Raw genomic sequence first — 20,682 nt, 5'->3', positions numbered from 1 at the left:
TCAGTTTAAACGCCAGGGAAGGTCTAACGAAAAGACAGTTGAGTTTCAGGAATGAAATGAAAAATATTTATTTCCCGAATCATCAATTGTTTTGTCTATCAAATCTGAAAAAGGATTGATCACATTCTGATCACATTTTTCTGTTTATCCATTTATTGTGTCAGCTGTATATTTGCATCATGGTAAATAAAGCCAGGTGACGTCAGCCTCTTGGGCGTTCATCGTGTCTTATTTAAATCCGACAACCCTTTGGAGTTGCAACACTGAATCGCTTGATTTAAATAATTATTGAAAGAAAATAAATTCCCGGGTATGTAAACTTGTTCAAGTGGTTTAATTACAAAAACAATATTTGGATGTGACCAATCACAACCAACAACACGATAACTGTGGGAAGTAAAGCAAACATACTGTCAGTCATGTCTATGTTACAAAAATATGTACCTATTTAATATTTTACAGTATCTACAACAAATCTATCACTTGGACATTCCTTGTTTTACCTTGCTCCATATTATCAAGATTGTCTTCAATGTGCAACATAATAACTATTGACACTTTTCTTCACACCTCAAATGTGTTACCTTTACACACAAAAGCTTCATGACACCAACCTGCTAGTTCAGTGGTACAGTTTCTGTTCTCCTACATGTGGATATGAAAGACTTTCTCAAGGCAGAGCAGAGGCTCACTGTGATTCACGTTGATCGACGGTAAAAAGTCAATACTCCTCGACGTTTGAACTTCATTCGATTTTTCACCCTCTGGGCCAGTGAGTTCACATTCTTTGTGTGTGTGTGTGTGTATGTGCATGTTTGCGTATCTCTGTCCCCTTTGCCCTCGCGCTTTGATTCTCCTCAGCAGTGCTTTTTGTTTGCATCTATGCACATATTCTACTTGGACCCCTCAACGAGGGACGCTGAGGTCGGCGGCGTTTTCAAAGAGGCGTGTGCGACCACGCTTGAGAGTGGCTGCTGCTCATCTGTACGGCGGGGCGGAGGGATGGGGGGGAGTAATCTCATCCGGGATGGTGTGGAGTCCAGGGTGGTTCAAGGGTGGAACATGAGCCAAAGAAATCCATGTCATCCTGGAAAGAGAGCAGGAAGAGGATCACCGACAGTGATTAGTAAGAAATCCACCGAGAGGCCATCAGGGCCAGACTGAGAGCAGATAGTCTTGTCGACATCAAAGTGGTGGCATCTCTTGTTTCTTTGACCAGCTGCTCTTAAAAATGTCTCTCAAAATGTCATAAAAATGATATATCATTAACTCATTACTATATATATAATGAAAAGGACAAAAAATGCCGTTGCAGTTAAGAGTATGCCAAGAAACAAGACGAAACGTCATAGTATAGTCACAAAAAATGTGATGGTACACGATAAATGGCATAACAAAGTGATTAAAATGTCAGTGTGGTATGTCATACACATTTTTCCCAGGGATCCATGTCATAGAAGAAGTCTTTGTATAGTATGCCATCTAACTTTATTAAAAATGTCAACACAGTATGTGCTGTATGTTAACAACATTCCATTTAATATCATAGATCAATTCATCATAATATAGCCTGTCATGAAGATGTGTCATCGTATGCCATAAGATGTTCTAAAGAAATTAACTTTGCTTTGATGCAGATAATTGGCAAGGGAGTGTCTTCATGTACACGGCGTACTATTCATGAGCAAAACTGATTCATATTCAGGGAAGTTATGCGCAAACTCGGAAGAAATGTGTGGGCCATTTGGTAGAAGGAAGACATGCTTCATTAATATCTAATCACAGGTTTTTCGGGGTTTTGCACGTGAGCAACATGACTCCTCACCTTCCTCACTGGATGCATCTGTCACGGCTTCACTGTAGGTCTTTCTGGTCATCTCGGGTGAATTCTCCCTTGACTTGCGCCCCTCCTCTTCGTCGCCATCATCCTCGTCCGCTTCCAGTCTTCCTGCAGGTTGAGGCTGCCCGAAACACTCTGCAGGCTCTAAACTCTCCTCATCGTGATGTGTATTTCTGGGGAGCATAATAAAGAAAGCTGTGGTTAGCGCCATTAATACATCTTGTTCACAGCCAAACCCAGTGGCGCTTCACGTTTATGCACGACGCCCTCGGTTAGTTCTCAACACTTCAAAGAATCTAATTAACCTCATTTAAATGATGTCTGCAGCACCTTGAACACCAACGCTTTTCACCGGGTTTACTGTAGGCGTAGCAAACGCTTGCTAATGAGGAATGACTGTTCTTTAATCTTCCATTTATTCTCAGCATACAAACACAAGCATGCGCCCTACTTCACGTGTTGATACAGTATAATATTCTACACAGCTAAGCCACAGTAATCATCTCCTATATGTTGACATACCTTGCAAAGGAATGCAATAGTTTACATGATTGTGTTTGTTGGGGGTGGTTCATGTTGAGTCCGCCCGCTAGCCAGCTGTAAAGCTTCAGCAGGGTTTTTATGCAGTAGATGGAGGTATTAAACGCTGTATTATGTTCAGTAGTAATGTAGTGCATGTCATATGGAGTATATCATCTGCAGCTGTTCAGTCTGAGTTGGTGATTATGCTCTTTGACCTCCTATCTCACCACCCGCTCATCTTCAAAAAGGGGGAGAAATACAGCTTTAACGTTTCCATCATTAGTTTCATCTTAACGAGCAGACACATTTATTTTCCTCACCGGTCTCTGAGGCTCATCTGGGACTGGAAGGGACTGTTGTCCAGGCTGCGGCCCAGACTGCAGCTCTCATCACAGCACAGAGATGGGATCAGGTGGACTGGTCCTGGACATCACACAAACATGTACAATTTAACAACAAAAAAAAGATTCACCCGCCTCCCATCACCTCCGAGTCCAAAAGGCACAATGAGGCCACTATACAGTTTACCACCAAAGTTGTAACACAATGCTTTCCTTATGCTCGTCAGTTGTTTGATCTGCCTTCGGGCTGTTGTACAAAATGTCTCTCAGTCTGAACCACAACCCACCGCAGGTGTGTCCGGGGCCGAGGTGACACTGGCAGCAGGGTCTCTGGGGAAGGTCTTGGAGCCATCGGGGGTCCAGGCAGGACAGCTCTGCTCCACTGAAGGGACAATCCTGGGGCCTCAGAGAAGCAGCTGAGGAAACATGTTGCACTTAACCACTGAACAATACAACCATGCTCAGCACAGCAGGGACCTTCTGCTTATATCACTTTAAATATAAACATTAATAAAGGATCAAAGATGTAAGCTTTATAAATTATTATTTAATGTTTGCTAATGCTGAAGAGAACAGTTACAAGCCATGGAAAAGAATAACTGTTGGGTTGCCAGGTTGTGAAAAGTCCCGCAACCAACTGCTTTATTACAACCTAGAATACCACAAATGTGGCCATTTATAAAACATGACTTCATAGAAGTTGGGACACTTTTACTTTTCTCGAAAAATGCAGAAACCAGCCTGGATTTGTGTGTTTTTGTAATTGCTGCTGTCAGTTGAAAATCCTCCCAGCTACGGTTGTGCTGTTTATCGCACTAAACTTACTTTCTCTCATGTGTTGGGAAATGCCTCACCACCCTCAGGTCCATGAGGCCGATTAAAATTCTTTTGTATAATTTGAAAAGCAACTGTGTCAGCGTTTTGATGCAGCTCGGGTGAATTGGTACGGTGCATGTTTGAACCAAGTGCAACACTTAACTTGCGCATTCACCTTACAGCGTTACGGTGAGAAAAAAACTCAGAACTGCTAACGCCTTAGTAACTTCCACAGCACTATTTGTTGCAGGCGCGTTTACCTGGGAAACCTGATGTCATTAATTATTTGCCCTGGGACGTTTCACATACTCGAAACGCTTTTGGCGTCCGGAATGCTGCTCATTATACAAGTTCCCACAAATATGCAACATCAGGATTTAATGAGGCTTCACACTGGTGATCACAGCTGACACATGAAGTGGCACTCTGTTCATGTTGTTAACAAAAGAGCGAATAAATCATGCTCGCCCAGCTATAAATACACCTCTTTATTTACCATATTAAATGCTCTTTATGTGGCACTCATATTTTAACGTGCATATATTTAGCTCTAGCGCAACACTGATCCCTGCAGCGCACTAAGAAATAATAAAACAAATATGATTTTTGCTTCCAGCTTAGTAATCTCAAAACACACAAGTAAATAACACATTTTAACTTATTATCACTATGTGTATCTTCTTTGTTTGGGCTTTCTAAGAACTGAATATGTTTTAAAAAATATATTTTGGATCTTGACGAGAGAACAAATTGTAACAGAGATTCACTGGCTTTGTATTGAGTTACCAGCACCTGGGGAGGACGGTGAGGATCGGGGTCAAAGGTCGATGCTCATCGCATAAAACCACATGCAACCCTGGCTTGTGAAAAGTGCCTCAATGGAGCGCAGTTGGTGTAGAAAAAGTCTTAATAGTGTTCAAATATAATCTACCTTAAGGCCTCTGCATTGGTCGAAAGACTGCGTACATTTGTTTCCGAAGCACCGATCATTAGTAAATTGTTTTAAAGACTCCCCTAAAGCTCCCGCTCTTCTCGGCATCCCCGAAACACACGGTCCTGATTTCGGAAAAGTCTTTTCTTCAGCAACGCACAAAAAAAAAGCATGTGCAGATGTTGTGACTCACCACTGGGCTTCTTCTCCAGCAGCTGCCTCTTGCAGTAGATGACACACAGGACCAGCAGGGCCAGCAGCACGGTGGCCAGAGCGCTGCAGATGACCGCGGCCAGGGCCATGTCCCGCGGGCTGGTCACCACCGAGGGCAGCGGCACCAGGTTCACACGCCCGCTGCCTGCGAAGAAGACGGAGGGGAAGAGGAATGTGAAATACAGATTAAAAAAAAAAGTTTGACTCTTTGATTGACCACATGACAGTGTGTGCACTTTTTTTTCAGGCTGGTGAGTGGTGTCAATAATAGAACGGCGTAAACACACAAACACCCCGTCTCTCAAAATAGCAGTTATTGGGGAGCACGTGATGAAGGAGCGGCTACTTCGTATTATCCGACGCTCCTCAGCCAATCAGAATCGGGTAACGTGAGACAAATTACTCCTTTTGAGCCTCGAGCCAGTCACTTCTTTGCTTAAGCCTAATGAAATACGCAGAGGAGTTCAAAGGGAAAACGCCTGTGGTGGGTTCGCCCTTTATCTGCCTCTGTCTCGCTCCCCACAGAAGATGATTTACAGACATTCCCCACCCCAGGCTCCCTCACATGCTCGTCCCACAGCCCTGAAATCAAGAGGCTGACATGCTAGTCAGGCTTCTGAAACGGGTTAGATATTAGTGTGGAGGGAGAGGGTTGGGGGGGGGTTACATTTCTGTGTGTCATTGTGTTTGTTGTGGTGAGTTATGTGCACATGCACCAATTTCATCATTAAGTTCTCATCCTGCTCGAGGGCCCTCGCACGGTCACTCATGTAGAGACTCGAGAATACTGCTCATCACACGAGTTACCACAAATACAGAACATTGGGGTTTAATAGCGCTTAACGCTGGATATATAAACGAAAGACAGATGGAGTGGCTTTAAAAAATTGGCATCTGCTACTTGTTTTTATTCTTTCAAGCACTCAGAGATAAAGGCACAGTGTGTGATCCAAATCGTATGAAGAAGTAGCAAAGTGACAAACTAATTCAAACGTCCAATCGTTCTCACCCTGATTGACATTTTCTTGCACAGGGATGAACACAACTGAGTGATTTGCATTTTCAGACATCCTGTGCAATAATCAGGGAGCAGTGTGACATCGGCACTTGAGTCGCGGCGACCTCCGCTCTGGCTTAAAGAGGGAGTTGGGGAAGAAACAGCAGCACACCTGCATTCTCAAGTTGAGTGACATTTCTCTTTGAGGTCATGTAGATGTAGTTTAACATAATTCTCTCGGATTATTATCAGCAATCAAATATAATCTTTCCTGATTAATGTCTGTATGATCAGGAGAGTTATTGCAAAGCAAACATTAAACATAGGCTGGTCTGACACTGAAACAGAACAGGTAATTGTGTGTGTGTATGTGTGTGTGTGTGTGTGTGTGTGTGTGTGTGCGTGTGTGTGTGTGTGTGAGGGAAAGATTGTGAGAGATTGTTGATGAATATCGCAAATACAGGGAATGACTTTTTGTTTGAGAAAATCTTTTTTCAGTGAGCCCTGCTGTTTGCTTTTCAGTACATTAATCACAAAGGGAACTGGTTTCCACCTTTTCACATCCAAGAGCTCTTTGTTATGCACTGTAAACATCACTTTAGCTTTGGGCAGTTTTTTTTTTATTCAGCCAGATAGGGGATAAGGGTATTTTAACATTCCTTTTAATGGAGGAAAAAAAACACCTCAAAGCAGCACTTCGAAGCTTAGTTTGACCCAGAGAGAAAAATAAAGACGCATTTTTAAAGCACAAAGTAGTAACTTGTCAATAAAACATAGTGCCAAATTCCAAATCCTAAAAACTGTTACAGGAGCTCAAATCACTGCAAATAATCTCAATAATTTGCAGTTTACATAAGACACCTTCTCACTATCAACAATAATATACTGTATAAAAAATAGATGTATTACAGCAGACAATGTTAAATAGGATGACAGTCTAAAATCCCCATATTTTATCTTCAAGTTTGAGACTCATAATGAATTGTCACAGCAGGGATTAGCATAATACTAGCCATATACAGAGACACTGCACTGTATTGGTATTCTTTAAATGACATCTAACCATTGTGTTTACGTTTGGTCTTCATTGTCAAGGTCAAACTCAACTCATCCAAGGTGAGCATCATCTGTCGCACAACACAAAGGCCGGCTGTTATCAGAGGCCCCGCAGCTGCAGCAAACACAGATAAACACTGGTCCATTGAAGAGACCTCACCTGCTGATATTATCTCCACACAAACCAGACCAATAAACCACAGCCTTTCATGCACTCCCAGCCTGTTGACTTACTGGGATGCCACATACTCCAAATAAAAGGAGCACTTCCTTACACCTCAGAGAAATCTTTGACTTTTGTTACTATAAACTCTTTTAAGAGGTTCTTTAAAAGAACTGATCCCTTCTTTACGCAGAACTCTGAATAGCAGAAATAAAAAAATTAATATGTTTCAGTCCTCTGGTGCTCTTTACAGGGAAGATCAATGAATAGAGTGTTTTCTCTTTAATGTAAAGACATTTATAATGGTCACTTTCATTCAATCGTTATGTGAGGACCAATGAAGGCATTGATCTGAATCAGTATACATTACAATACATTAAGAGGCTTAAGTACTACTTAGCAGCTAAAAGTAGCTCTAAAGATTTGTTGTCTCTAGTCAGCTCTACAGTAACTTGAACATATTCAAAATTATAATTCAGTAAATATGAAAATGTGATTTATAATTATGATTAGCTGTTGCCCACTCCGGCTTACATTTTTGAAATGTAAGAGCTTCGTGTGATTTGATGCCATTTCTAAAGCATCAGATCATTTGTTATTTTATTTAATGTTTGATCGTCAATTCAGTTTATTGTATTAGAGTGTTTACATGGAAGTCTGTTTTTTGGATTATCTCGCTGCAAATATATTCCGTACAGGATCTCTTTCTGAATGTTTACTGCATTTCTGCAGGAGGTACACCCAACAACATATTAAATTACTATTTTAAAGTATCTGCTGGAATGATTTACAACTGTCCAAAAGCAAGGCTGCGTTTGTGGTAAAACACTTAATAGTCAAATCACCACTTCTTGTAATATTGTTGTTGTGGGTTTAATATTTGCATGATAATGTAATTAAGACAGCGGTGACGATAAACCAATCCGCAATTAGATCATCATTCTCACTGCTGACATCTGAGCATGATATAATGGCTCTAGTTTGAAATCGCTGGCAGGCAATTGTAGCTAGGAATGTGCTTTTTGCCATCTGTGGTGAGAAGTGATTGCATGAACCTTTGAAGTTAGTAAGCATGCTGCACGAGAGAATACAGATTATGTTTTCTTCACGTCACAAGATGGAGGGTTGCGGTTATCAGGAGGGACAGAAGTTTATTTGATTATGTTCACGGTCGCTTTTAGTTGCAGGATAAGCAGCAAATCATTGAATTTCTTGAAAGTATGTCCTTTGAGAAGGAAGGGATATCCTGGATGAAATCAAACTGATGTTTTGTGGGCGCACTTCGAAACCACACTATCGTTTCTCTTTTAACTGAACAAAGAAAGATAAGATGCCCATCTCGTGTCGAGCGAGTTGGAAATAGTAAAAAGGACATGTCAGGGATAAGCTAAGCGTACGTGCATATATCTCTCTGCATGCCTGTGTGTGTCTCAGTTTTAGTCTCCACCAACTCCCGAGGGAAATATCTGGCTCTTCAGCGGCTGAAAGCTCCACTGACGACCGATTCAACAGAGAAAGTGAACCAAAACATCACAGCTGCGGGCCGTGAAACCAAAACAATACGCTGAAAGATAAGAAAATCTTCCGTAAAGCTGAGTGAAACTGCAAAGTCAGGTGATACTCTTCCGTGGGGTTCGTCACCACAAGCGACATCTGTCTGCGTGCCTGTGTGTGATAGCGCGGTCTCGTCAGATCTACCGTGACACGTGAAGGACTCCAGCAGATGAAACACATTAGAGAGGCTGAAGGAATCCATAAAACACAATCTCCTTTTTCACTCGGTTCCAAAAAGCCACTGGGGGAAAGGGAGGAGAGGAAAGGGAGGAGAGGGAGGGGGCCAAGTTTACAGTCCACCCCAGACGGCGACTGCCTCCTCTGCCCAGATGCACCGTTGCCTCCGGGCACAGTGTGACTTAACAGAATGATCTGCCCTTCAAGTTTTCACCACCCTCCTCCAGATAACACTGGAGGGAGGGAGCAGGACTTTCAAGCATTTGGAAATGCTCCACTGAGAGTCCCTGTAGGACCTAACTACCAGCTATGTTCACAGACAACAATGGCCATTTTGTTTTGCGGGCCTCCTCTCGTATCAAAACGGGAAGCTGCACAGATAGGCCAGTGAGGAGGAAGGCCAGTTGTCTCAAGGCCGGCGTTCATCACACAACACTCCAACAATGTACAATAAAAAAGATATAGACAGTAAAAGACTAAATAAAAAAATGTGAAATCACATTATTCACATTTGGAGCTTGTGAGTGAACAGGTTTTTTTTTTTTATTGTGTGATATCCCAGAGATGTCTCCATATATATTTAACACGGGGGTGTTAACCCTGGCTGGGACTGCTCTGCCAAAAAAGTCTCCTCAGAAACAGCTGCAGCCTCCTCCATCAGCAGGAAGTCACACTCAATTACGAAAGGTACAAGTTCACTCGCCTGTTGGTTTTATACGTGGAAACCTGTGCTTAACTACTTCTTACGGCCGGAAGACGGGCGTTAATTGGATCTGTAGCCGACTGGAATGTGAGTCCTGCTTTGTGAAAAATACTGTAAAACAACTTGTCTCTCCTTTTTGCATAATGGATAATATCACCCTAATATAGTATGGATACCTTGGGGTTGGTACAAATGGAAATCAATTGTGCTGCTTGAACCAGCATACTGGTGCTAAAACAAAAGCATGTAAACAGTGTAGTCAAGTTTTTTTGTTTTTTTTTACGATTGAGACATATTTTCTGCAGAAATATCAATAGAGGTATTGTTCGAGGAAGTCGGCTCATTTAATCCAAACTGAGTGCCAAAAAAGAGTGACATTCTGAGCCATCATAATCCAGTGTTGGCAAATCCAGTATTATGTTAGTGATATCCATTTCAGCTTTTCAACTGCTCAGTTTGTAAATCCAAGCATTTATTTGCACATATAGCATTGCTGCTTGACTCAGTGAGACTTACTGAATGAACTTTGGCTTGCTCCACCCTTTAAAGTCCGTAGTTCTGGTTACACCAAAAACCTTGTGCTGGCATGTTTTGTGTGAGTCTGTGTGAGTGAGTGTGTGTGCAGGCTTTGTGGTGGCACTGTAACTAGGCTTTTGGTTCGGATAGCATTTGACTATGAGTTTTATAGTGTGCTGTAGCTGGTGATGTTTGCTTTTGGACTATCCCTCTTGTTTCATCTTAAAAAAATCACCTATTGTGGGCTGGGATGAATAGCCTGTATTCATGGGAACATTTAACAGAATGTCCCACTGATGTTCGGGCCAACTGTTAGAGGAGGTAAAAGAAAGTAAAGGTGCTTACAGTGAGGCTCATATGGAGGTGGAGGGTCCCCGCAGGGTATACACTCCATGTCTTGGAAACCACTTAATTTTGTCTTCCTGTAATATCTGTTGAACACACAAAATGACAAGTTTTAACATTAAAATGTCATGAGCAGCAAACCTGCACAAACCAAGTTCATAGTGTTGTTACATTTTAAAGTTATTACTTTCTTATTCCTTCCTTTTCCGACTATCATTGTAAAAAGTAAGTAATCTATGTCAAAAACACAACTGTCCAGTGGAGAAGTGTCTGTCCTCTCACCCCGACAGACAGTCGCCGCACACAGCGTTGCTGGTGGTGGAACAGTTGCCCTTCTGGAAGCGGTTGATGAGGCCACAGTCCAGACAGGGCTTGCACTTCTGCAGGCTCCGGTCCTCCTTGAAGCGACTGCTCCGGCAGGGCACGCACCGGGCATCCTCTCCATAACCAAAGCCACATTCCTGGGGGGATTAACAGGAGAAATACACCGGTTAAGAGGTGGGGTCGGTGGTTTGGAGAGATGTGCAGCTGGTGAAAAGAGGGCTTGAATATGGACTACCGGGGGTCTGAATTAAAGAATGATCTTGGCCCGCGGGATCAAAAGATAACAATGGCCTGCCTCTTTTGAGAGTCCATCTTACACTGGCAATAATCTCCCTGACTCTCTTAGTATGAATGAGCGGCCTTCCGCTGCAAGACCTAGAAAGGCCAGGCATTTGAATAACAAAGGCCGTAGGGGACACCCACTGTTGTATTATTGCAAGTTTATTGCTGCGTTTTTGTGCGACTCCCTCTCCAAGCAGACTCCGTGAGGGTCCAGTTGATTGAGAGGCTGGCAAGCAAAGGAAAGTGAGGGCGCAAGGATTATGGAGAGGTGTATGGAGAAAATAACCTGAATACTCTTTTTGTCAACAATTGAAAAGTGCACTTAAAAAGCACAGCTTCCTACAGCTTCCTACTACCGTGTGACTGATGTGTGACTGATCTAATGCTGGACCATCTTTTGATGATTTGTTCACCTGAAACTAGCAACAAAAAAAAAAAAAAGTTTTAAAAACAACACTTTTTAAAATAGTTTTCTTGAAAACTGAAAACTGTATTGTGTTTGGTTGTATGAGTTATTTATATTTCACACTCAGATTGACATTTCACGTTGTTTTTATGTTATATACCGCAACTGTCAATGTGGCAGAAGCCGTATATAGTTTAGAAGCATAAATTATGGTGAGAGGAATCAAATATCAACACTGAATGAACCCCAAATGTATTAATAATGTAATTATGTATTTCCAATGCCAGTCTTGTTTAGTCTCTTTCCTAATTGGTTCTCTTTCACATCCCTAAAAGCTATGTTGAAAGACTGGTGACCTCAATGACAAACTGACATTTACATGCCAGCTGATATTACTGTACACCGCACTGAGTGAAAAGATCCCGCAGGGATGACATCATACATTGATCATTCATTATCAGCTCTATAGCAGCTGCCCTCCTGTTGTCCAGCATTGCCACACTGCAATCCAACGCCAGAAGGATAGACATGGGGAGGGTGGAGGAGGTGGGGGGTGCTCATATATCATTAAAGTGAAGGCCAGCTCCAAACAGGGCTTCTCTCTTCTCTTCTCTCATCGCCCGTGTCCCATTTCACTGCCGGGGCATGCAGTCCTGCTGGAATGTGGGCACAAGAGTCTGATATGGGGGTTGGGTTTTGGGGAAGCAGGCTGGCAAGAAATAAAAAGGGGAAGGCAAAGATGCGATCGTATGATGGCACCATCGAGTCGGGACGGAAGATGAGGATTTCACTCCTTTCAGCCAAACACATGTGAGCCTGATATTGAACCCTTGGGCCAGGCCGGGGCCCGAGGTGGACAAGCTAGGGCTGGACTATTGCAGCTGTTGTTATGAACTCTCCATAAAAGGCCTTGCTCTCCAGCAGAGCAGGGAACAGTGGAGGTGTGGGGAGGGGGAGACGGGACAGTGGGAGGGAAAGGAAGAGACAGAGAAAGAGTGAGAAACAGAAAAGGGGTGGCTGATGAGTGATAAAAAGGGGAAAGGCAGAATAAAGAAGACTTGGCCGCCCACTGTTGCAAGCCATAGTATTGCCTGTCTGAGGGGAATGAAGCTCAGACTGAGCCAGGGGAGGCTGGAAAACTACCACAGCACTCAACCCTCATACTAGTTCTGATAAAAGGGCGGTAGGCCCGGCCACTGCAGGGCACCTCACAGAACTTCTGTGACCAACTTCCACATGAAGGAAGGGGACCGGCGATGATTCGTATCCTCTAAGCCCAGCACTGGCACAAGCTCTGCCTGTGGGGCACCACATGGCAGGATGGGGGCTGATGCCACGTAGACACGAGCAGGTCAGAGCACTGAAACAAAAGCGAGCTAGAGCCAACTCCTGCCTCTTTGATCCAGGCAGCACAGATCATCAAGGAGGGGTGTCTTTGTTCTTTTATCCCTGCTTACAAAGCTGTACAGAGCTGACATCCTGCACAGACTGAGTCCAGTTTAGCAGCTGAGAGGAAGACTCTGTGGTAATCTGTGATGTTTATGTTAATGTTATATAAAAACACAATGTATAAAACAACAACCAACATCAATATATATATATATATATATATATATATATATATATATATATATATATATATATATATATATATATATATATATATATATATATATATATATATATATATATATGTGTGTGTGTGTGTGTGTGTGTGTGTGTGTCCTCCCTGAAAAGACAGTATCTCCAGGGTGTGTGGAAGATGCAGTAATTACAAAAATACCACAAAACACATGAGCAAGTTAGCTCTCTACATTCATTGTTTTGATATTGCTTTTCGGGTAGATAATGTGTATATGATTGAAATAGATGGGATGATAATACTACACATTTGAGAAGAAAACTACAAGGAAAGTACTACAAGGAAAAAATAAACTTCCAGAAAAAAATATTTAAAAGTATTTTAACATTGAAGTGTGCATGTACTTTAAGTTGATTTGACGTCAAAGCCATCCCAAAAACAAACAAAACAAAACAAAGCAGATGCTTAACATCCCATTTCCCTGCCCTATCTCCTGATCTAGTTTGGGTGAGACTGCCAAGCATAACAGCAGTGTGGAGGGGAGGGGAGGGGAGCGCTGGCTGGGACCTGAAGCATGTTCAGACGTAGAGATATTTCTGAGATTAGGAGGGAATCACAAGGGGGGGAGGGGGTGGCAGTCATCTGATCTGGTAATGAAACAAAGCTGAAAACAATGCATGTTAGTTACAGCTGTACTCTGTCTGGGACTAAACACACTCTTGCGGTTTTTGTTTTCCTCTCTCTTTTACACTTTTTTGTTTTACTGACTGGATTCTTTAGACACCAGAGATGCAGCAGCAGCAGCAGCAGCAGCAGCAGCAGCAGCAGCAGCTGATGTCTAGCAACTGTGATTTTGACCCTTCTGCTGCTTATGCACTCCTTTGTCTCTCCCTTTAGCCAGTACCATGCATGAGCCCTTTGCCCTGGGAGCGTGGCTGAAGGAAATGTTACACTCTCGCTACATACTTGACACATCAAAGTTGTGTTCCTGTCTCTCATTTTTTTTGTGCCACTGGCAGTTTTCCAGCATGTACTGGAAGGCAATTCACCCCTTCTCCTTCATGCTTGACAACACAAGAGACTAGGCAACTTACTATGAATGAAAACCTAGAATGAAATATGTCTGAAAAAGAATAACTGGTTTTAATGGTCATTCCCTCTGTGTGGGTGGCTCTTTTAGCTACAGTTGGTGTGAAGAGGCTAATTGATGTTTGTCAGCTCGCCTAAAGAGCGGCTTCCAGAGGCAAACTTCCAGAGCAAACTGGGGCACATTCCTCTGGGATCTCTATGGCAGCTGCACAGAGTGACTCCAAAAGTCTGCTTCCCTCCCAACGTCCAGCCATGCCTTTCAGAATATGGACAGATTGTCTTGGTTACGCAGAGCTCAGATCAGAAGTTGTTTCTCTGGGAAACTTTCTCCGAGTGCAGGCCTAGGTCGCCACTGTGAGCCGGCGTCCCGCTACCTTCAGAGAAAGAATGAGGCAGCCAATTATTAACCAGGACCCCAGGGTGGCCAGCAGCATTCATGCCTGTTGAGCTGGCTGAAGAACACGAGGACTACTGAAGCGTATTACCAACCACAGAGTGCATGTCTGTGTGCACTGAGATTAAAGGCAACTCGACTTAAATGCATGTGTGCAACAGATGTCAGGTTTTTTCACCAGTACTTAAAGATGTAGTGGAGTGTAAACTCAACTGATTTTTATTCACAGAACAGTCAAAGCATGCCATTTTATTAAAGTAAACGTATGTCTTAGTGAATTTAGGTGATCAAAATGTGCTACTTAAGCCATTTAGCTGACAGTCTTTTCTTGTTTTCTTGGCCTGTTCATTATCTTTTGACTATATAAATAGCACGTATATCAAAATATGCATTCAGTTGCTAGTTTAATAGGTACATCTAGTTAGTCTGATCCAAGAGCCCTGCTATAGATCTACCTTTATGAAGGTTATTATGTTCACTTTTCTTTAAACTGTTTTGGTTTAATTTCGTGGTTGTTCTGTGGGCTGTTGAACCGTATTGCATTACACTTAAGTACGTCTCAAATATTTAATTGATGATTGTTGATATAAATGGGGTGTTAGCGTGGTTGTTACTCTGTGAATTACTTAAAAAGAATAAAAAGACCTGTCAATCACTTTGGGAGTAACACCAGGTTCCAATCAAGCGTTTTATGTTTTAGTTATGATTACTTCCTTTTTGTGTGTGTGACTTTAAACTTTAAAAAAAAAGAAGAGGAATCTGCCAAATGGGTGGATACTGTTCAATTTACCTCCGATAGAATTTAAGTTGTGTTAAGAATGTTATGCAATCATGTCTTTTGATATTAAATCAATGTGGCTGCTGGCTCCTCACCTTTAAACATTTACAAAAACCTTTTTTAAATACTGAAACAAAGAAAACGCCACAGTTCGAATTATCGAATCATTTTATGTAATGACATTTTGCAAAGTGTCTTATAATACACAACATTACTTGTTTGGATTAAGAGCTTTTGTTGTGTACCATATGTACAGTTAAATCCATCATAAATGTGAAAGGGTTTCCTAATATGTTTGCTTGCCACGAACTGATTCAGTTATTACACTTCGCTCGCCTGTACATCAATGCCTACACTTGCAAAAGGAGGTGCCGAGCTGCTGCCTGCCAGAGGAAAGTCTTAGCGTACACCATAGAGGCCTGTTTGTACAAAGCACACAAAAACCTGTGGCTAAGGTGGTGGAAAAAACTGTATTCCCTGTCGAGAGAGCAGCAAGCTTAGGCATGGCTTGCTTCAAACAGTAAAGACAATAAGTTGGACGGGGTGCAATGGGAAAAAACAATGGAAGCCATTCAGCTGCAGAAGGTCAAAAGTATGGGTGTGACTGATTAAAGAGGGGTCGGTGTTTTACAAAAGCTAGTAACGACTTGGCTGTTCTCTGTTCGAAAGAGAGGAAGTAATAAATAATGTTGGTTCCTGGATAAGATACACTTTTCTAAACAGTGATGTCCATTCTTTTCACAAACCCAACGGTTTTCTTTTTTTTTTTTGTTACCACAAGAATGATCCATCCCACTTCTTTTCAGTGTAAGGAAGTTGACTCAAGAGACCTGTTATGATCGCTTGTGCTACACTTTCCTTTTCTTGAAATAACAAATCAACAATATATTTTTGTTTCAGCAGCTTTACAAAATAAATGCTCCTTTTTTTGGTTGCTCTATTTAATACATGCAAATGTATAAAAACACAATAAGTCTCAAGAAATGTTTTTCCAACCTTTGATAGCTCCTGTCCGGCATCACACTGCTTGCAGGGTTTACAGTTCCCAAAACGGTCCCTGTACTCCTGTTCTCTGCATTCTCTGGTCTCCTCCTCGGCCCCCACAGGAATCTGAGAAGGACAGTCATTTAGTGAAAGTTAGAGATTCTTGTATGTCATCACCACTTTCATCTGAAGCAGACTGAATCAACAGATATGCGTCATATTCTCTCTTCAAACTGTTGAAGGGGTCGAGTCTGATACTATTGGGATGAGATAAGGTGAAACTTTAATGAGCCCCGTGGGTAAACGGCCCAGTTGCAGCAGCAGAATCTAAGTCCCAAGCAACAATACTGGTACTGCCAAAAACCCGAGACGGGAATGTAGATAGCGAATATAATCAGGACGGTGCATTGGACAAAGGTAAAATGATACTTAGCATTGTCAGAGTGTAGCCAGCAAAGACTTCAAACAGCAAAGACTTCAAACAGTGCGAGCAGAGTTGCTTTTTAAACACTGGCATGTGTGGTGCAGTTCAAGTTCATGTGTGCAAGTTTGTGCAAAAACCAGTTTGAAGCATCTGCAGCTCTATTTTAGTTTTTTCCCCAAAAGTTTAAAGTTTGCTCAGTTTTCATAGAGAATGCGACGCAAAGCGGTTGAAAGCTTTCGGAAAAAGTCAGTAAGAGGAACTTGAATTGAGACCCATTATTTTCTATTGCTCAAAAATAAACTTGAACAGTAGAACAGTCAGATTGAAATGGTACATATAATGCACTCGCTTACCAGAGTTGAATATATGACGTGCACAGCTAGTAGAAGTGAAAAGGTATGTTGAAGAAAGCTGACCATTTTGATGAGCCACTTGTTGCCTGCAGCTGAAAAAAAAGAATACAAGACTGAGATTAATTATACTATTATATTGTCTCCTCTCTAAAACACACACTTAATAACTAATCAACAAGAAAAATATATTTGTCTGCGTACATTTTTTAAGGTAAAACGATTTTGTTTGTTTTTATTATTACAACCAATACAGGGAAGTTCCAGTTTGTACCTCACAGACAGCTTGGTCAGTCAATACGACCGTGCTGTGCAGCCAGTCTTTATTCAAACCCAAGGAATTATATTGAATATTCTACTGCACTACAAAGTTTCCAAAGAAATCAAACATGTCAGGCTGGAAAATGTGAAGAAAATGATTCACAACTTGTAGAAAACATTTACATTTGGATGTCATCAAAACATTGAGTCATGGGTTGTGCTATGCCAGACACTGTAAACATCAATGTAGCTCGTCTGAAGAATTATAACAACCATTTATACATATGAAACTGTCACAGTGGGGCTGTAAATGGCTATTAAAAAGGGGGCAATGGGACTTGGGGGGAGATGAAACACATCTAAAAACAAATGTTTCTAAAATAAAGCATTATAAGCGACTTAAGAAAAGAAGAAAAAAGCCTCTCGCACGTGCACAATTATAGCAGAGTTGCAGCAAGCTGATGCTGTTTGATTTAAAGTCACATCCGGAGCTGCATCGCTTCAGCACTTTGAAGCTCAGAAAGCTTCTATTGCTTTAAGTGAGGAACCCTTTTTCATCAGGAGCATGACATAAAAGCGACTTTAAGTCAGAAAACCCCTATAATATTGTCACCCCGAAATCCTTCAAATGTGCATGCAGCAACAGGCTTGCGCGTGAGGCGACTGTGTCGGCTATCCGCAGTTTACCAACTCGTGACTTTAAAACTACATCATCGTCGGTTTGTCTTGTCTCGCCATAGTAATACAATGTAACGTAAAGTCAGAGAGTAGTTAGAAATGTAACGTCTTGTAACGTTATTCTGAAATGAACCAAAGGCTTCTCCCATATCGTTTTGTCGTGCGTTACGTGTGAATGCCCCCACACAACTGACACAAGCGCTGCTTACCTGCTTGAAAAAAATAAAAGACCCTGTTGAACAAAGTACTGGTTGTTAAAAGTCGAAAAGCTTACCGGTGAGAGGTGTGGTGGTGTGTTTCCCGCACCGGTCCGCTCACCATGTCAGCGCTGCAGCTCCAGCCCAGCACAACACAGAGCAGCAGCGGCAGCAGCGCGAGGACTACGGCGGCCAGATCAAAGAGAGAGGGAGGAGAGGGGAGGAGGGAGGAGAGAGAGAGGGGTGGCGGCCTTTATGGACCTGAAGCGCGTGTATCTGATCTGTGATCAGCCTGCCGACATCAAACACCCGATATCCCGCAGAGAGCCAAACGCACCACGCTGACTGGACTCAGTTTAAAGCAAAGGGGGTTCAATGGGAGCGTTTCCTTTAAGATGGTTTAAATTGAGTCGATGGAAATGATGAAGTAGGTTGTTTTAACGGATGTCGAATCGGAAGATGACGATTTTCTCTCTCTCCCCTCAGTGTGCGCGCGCGCGTGTGTGTGTGTGTGTGTGTGTGTGTGTGTGTGTGTGTGTGTGTGTCCGTGCGCGCGCGCGTGTGTGGTTTATTTGTTTCAGTGCAGTCAATCTTCTGAATTTTGAGCACCAGCCAAGAGACTCCCAAACTGTGGTTTGGGGACCTTTAGGTGGTCCTTTAAGTGTCCATGCCGGTCCCCACTGACAAGTTGAACCTCATCTGTAGGCTACTTTATGTGACTAGACCAATAACTACACAGAACAACTGCTCTAGAGTGAATAGAGATGCAAACTTTTCCTTTTTTTCTTGAAAAGCGACTCCTCTTGACACGCGATGCTGGTTTGTAGTCTAATCTGCCTGTCTATTTGGAGGTTGTCGACATTAAATTATTTGGGAAGCTTTCATCTCTGTGAGCTGCAGATGTCATGACATCAGTGAGCCGCTCCAGGATTGGCTGAACCTCGGCTGAGTTGTTCACCCATCTGCTGGGGAAGGGCAGGGTTCAATGTCAAGCTACTGATAATTTTTCCACACCGGAAAATAAATTTGTCATTCATGAACACAAACTATTCCATGCAGTTAATATGACTTTTATTTTTAAATGCTGGGCCACTCATAACTGAACATGTTATTATGTTGTTTAATACAAATTATAAAAAAAAGTAAAATATACATACAGAAAAATATGAACTATTTAAAATCCAGTAAAGATTAGTTTTAATCTAAATGTACAATAAAATGACATTATTATTTGTCCTATATTATAATATTGAACTACCTTTCTTTCTACAAACATAAGATTGACTTCATTTTTGTAAAACATTTGTTGATTTGACAATAATTTGTGATTGCAGCAATATGAGCTGCAACTTTAACTTATTTGACAAAGGCCACGCTGACACAAAATGTACACGATCATATGTACATGATCCTATCCACCTCAGGAGAAAAAAACAGTATGCAGTGTGCAAAAGTGTGTCTGCATCAAGGCAAAAACACAGAGGACAAAAGTTCAGCACTGCAGCAAAAGTGGCCAATTACTGTACATGTCTGGGCATGTTCTGTGTATCAATTCCAGGAAATCAGTGTATACTTTTCAAGTGTAATTAGCTATTACTTTCTTGTCTGTTATGGAATATCAATTGACCAAATGCTTAATGCGTATGACGCAGCATGACATACATATTTTTTATTAATTCATAAGCCTGAATTAAAAGTCTGTCATAGTTATTTTAGCTCCTCTGTGAGTTTTGCTCTTTTTTCATGAAATTATAACAACAATAGTTTCACACTGTAGTAGTCACATACAAATATTCAAACAACTTCTTTTGATGTGTATACTCTATGTATTAATTTCCAGTGTTGATGTTAAATCCGTAGACCATTGATCTGCATTTCACTGTGCCATGAGTCATCTAGCTGTGAGAGGATTGTACTGCAGTCAAAAGTTGTAGCAGGAGATTGAAGCTTTGCTGTTGTCTCCATCTGCTGGGATGTTGGTGTCATTGTGGATTAGTTCATTAGTTGAAAGTTTTTTTGTGTTTACTGACATGCTTTATATACTGTCTATTGAGCAATTCTAAAGTAAGATATCTTATTGTACAGAGACTACTTTACATACTGCACAGCATACATGCATCAGTATTATCTACTACACCACTTTCTGTAAACAATCCCACAATGCAATGCGTCAATTTTTTTAGATGTGAAAGTTTCCGTCGTGCGTCTCCACAGCTGTCAGCCATGACGTAAAAATCATAATTAAGTGTCCAAAATGTCTGATGTGTCCGATGATTATCAATTATACAGGCATAGGTGAATAAAAACTAGTGGACACAGTCGTAATGTGCACGTTTTTATTTTCTAATCGTGGATTGCACAAATCACTCCACGTGCTTTGACTCTATTCTAAAGTAGCCTCTTTTTCAACACATTTGTGCACTTAACAACTATAATGGTCTTAGTCAAGTAGAAGTATTCTATTGGCCCATCCCATATGCGCTGTCCCATCGGAGCTCTGTACTGTGGCTGTCGCTTTAAGAGACCTGTGCATTAAACCCTGCAGTATGAATCTGTCAAGCGGTGTTCACGACTGTGAACTATCGCATCTCAAGACGTAATCCATTCAAACGATACCACCTCTGTGCTGTTCCGGTCGGGTACCGTGCAATTGACACTGTCATTTAAAGGAACTTGGTTTCGGTGCTGAGGACAGGACAGAGATGTTGCAGCCAGCTTGCTGGTTTCCTCATGTAAGTATCACTCTCTCTCTCTCTCTC

General features: G+C 41.9%; 1 protein-coding gene across 1 annotated transcript; it reads right to left on the bottom strand.

The window, feature by feature from the left end:
* Positions 1–315: 315 nt before the first annotated feature.
* LOC137790890 (tumor necrosis factor receptor superfamily member 19-like) lies at positions 316–18,089 on the bottom strand. The gene is made up of 10 exons (XM_068585466.1): positions 18,001–18,089; positions 16,791–16,882; positions 16,026–16,139; positions 10,457–10,635; positions 10,175–10,260; positions 4,644–4,808; positions 2,991–3,119; positions 2,683–2,785; positions 1,826–2,013; positions 316–1,087 (listed from the first exon to the last, which is right to left on the bottom strand). Exons 2-10 carry the CDS (start codon positions 16,854–16,856, stop codon positions 1,083–1,085), a joined length of 1,035 nt encoding a protein of 344 aa, XP_068441567.1. The 5' UTR covers positions 16,857–16,882; positions 18,001–18,089; the 3' UTR covers positions 316–1,082.
* Between the last annotated feature and the right edge of the window lie 2,593 nt (positions 18,090–20,682).

The sequence above is a fragment of the Clinocottus analis genome, unplaced genomic scaffold (genome assembly GCF_023055335.1).
Source record: "Clinocottus analis isolate CAN_PGR_092001 unplaced genomic scaffold, fCliAna1.0.p SCAF_2, whole genome shotgun sequence".
NCBI lineage: Eukaryota > Metazoa > Chordata > Actinopteri > Perciformes > Cottidae > Clinocottus > Clinocottus analis.
The sequence above is the reverse complement of the archived record's forward strand: the minus strand, read 5'-3'. Positions and strand labels throughout refer to the sequence as shown.

Coding starts and splice junctions, on each gene's coding strand:
- LOC137790890 (XM_068585466.1), bottom strand. CDS start 16,856: ATGGTCAGCTTTCTTCAACATACCTTTTCACTTCTACTAGCTGTGCAC. Junction 4,809..10,174: donor ACCTCCATATGAGCCTCACT/GTAAGCACCTTT, acceptor TCTTCTTCGCAG/GCAGCGGGCGTGTGAACCTG. Junction 3,120..4,643: donor GCTGGAGAAGAAGCCCAGTG/GTGAGTCACAAC, acceptor ATGTTTCCTCAG/CTGCTTCTCTGAGGCCCCAG.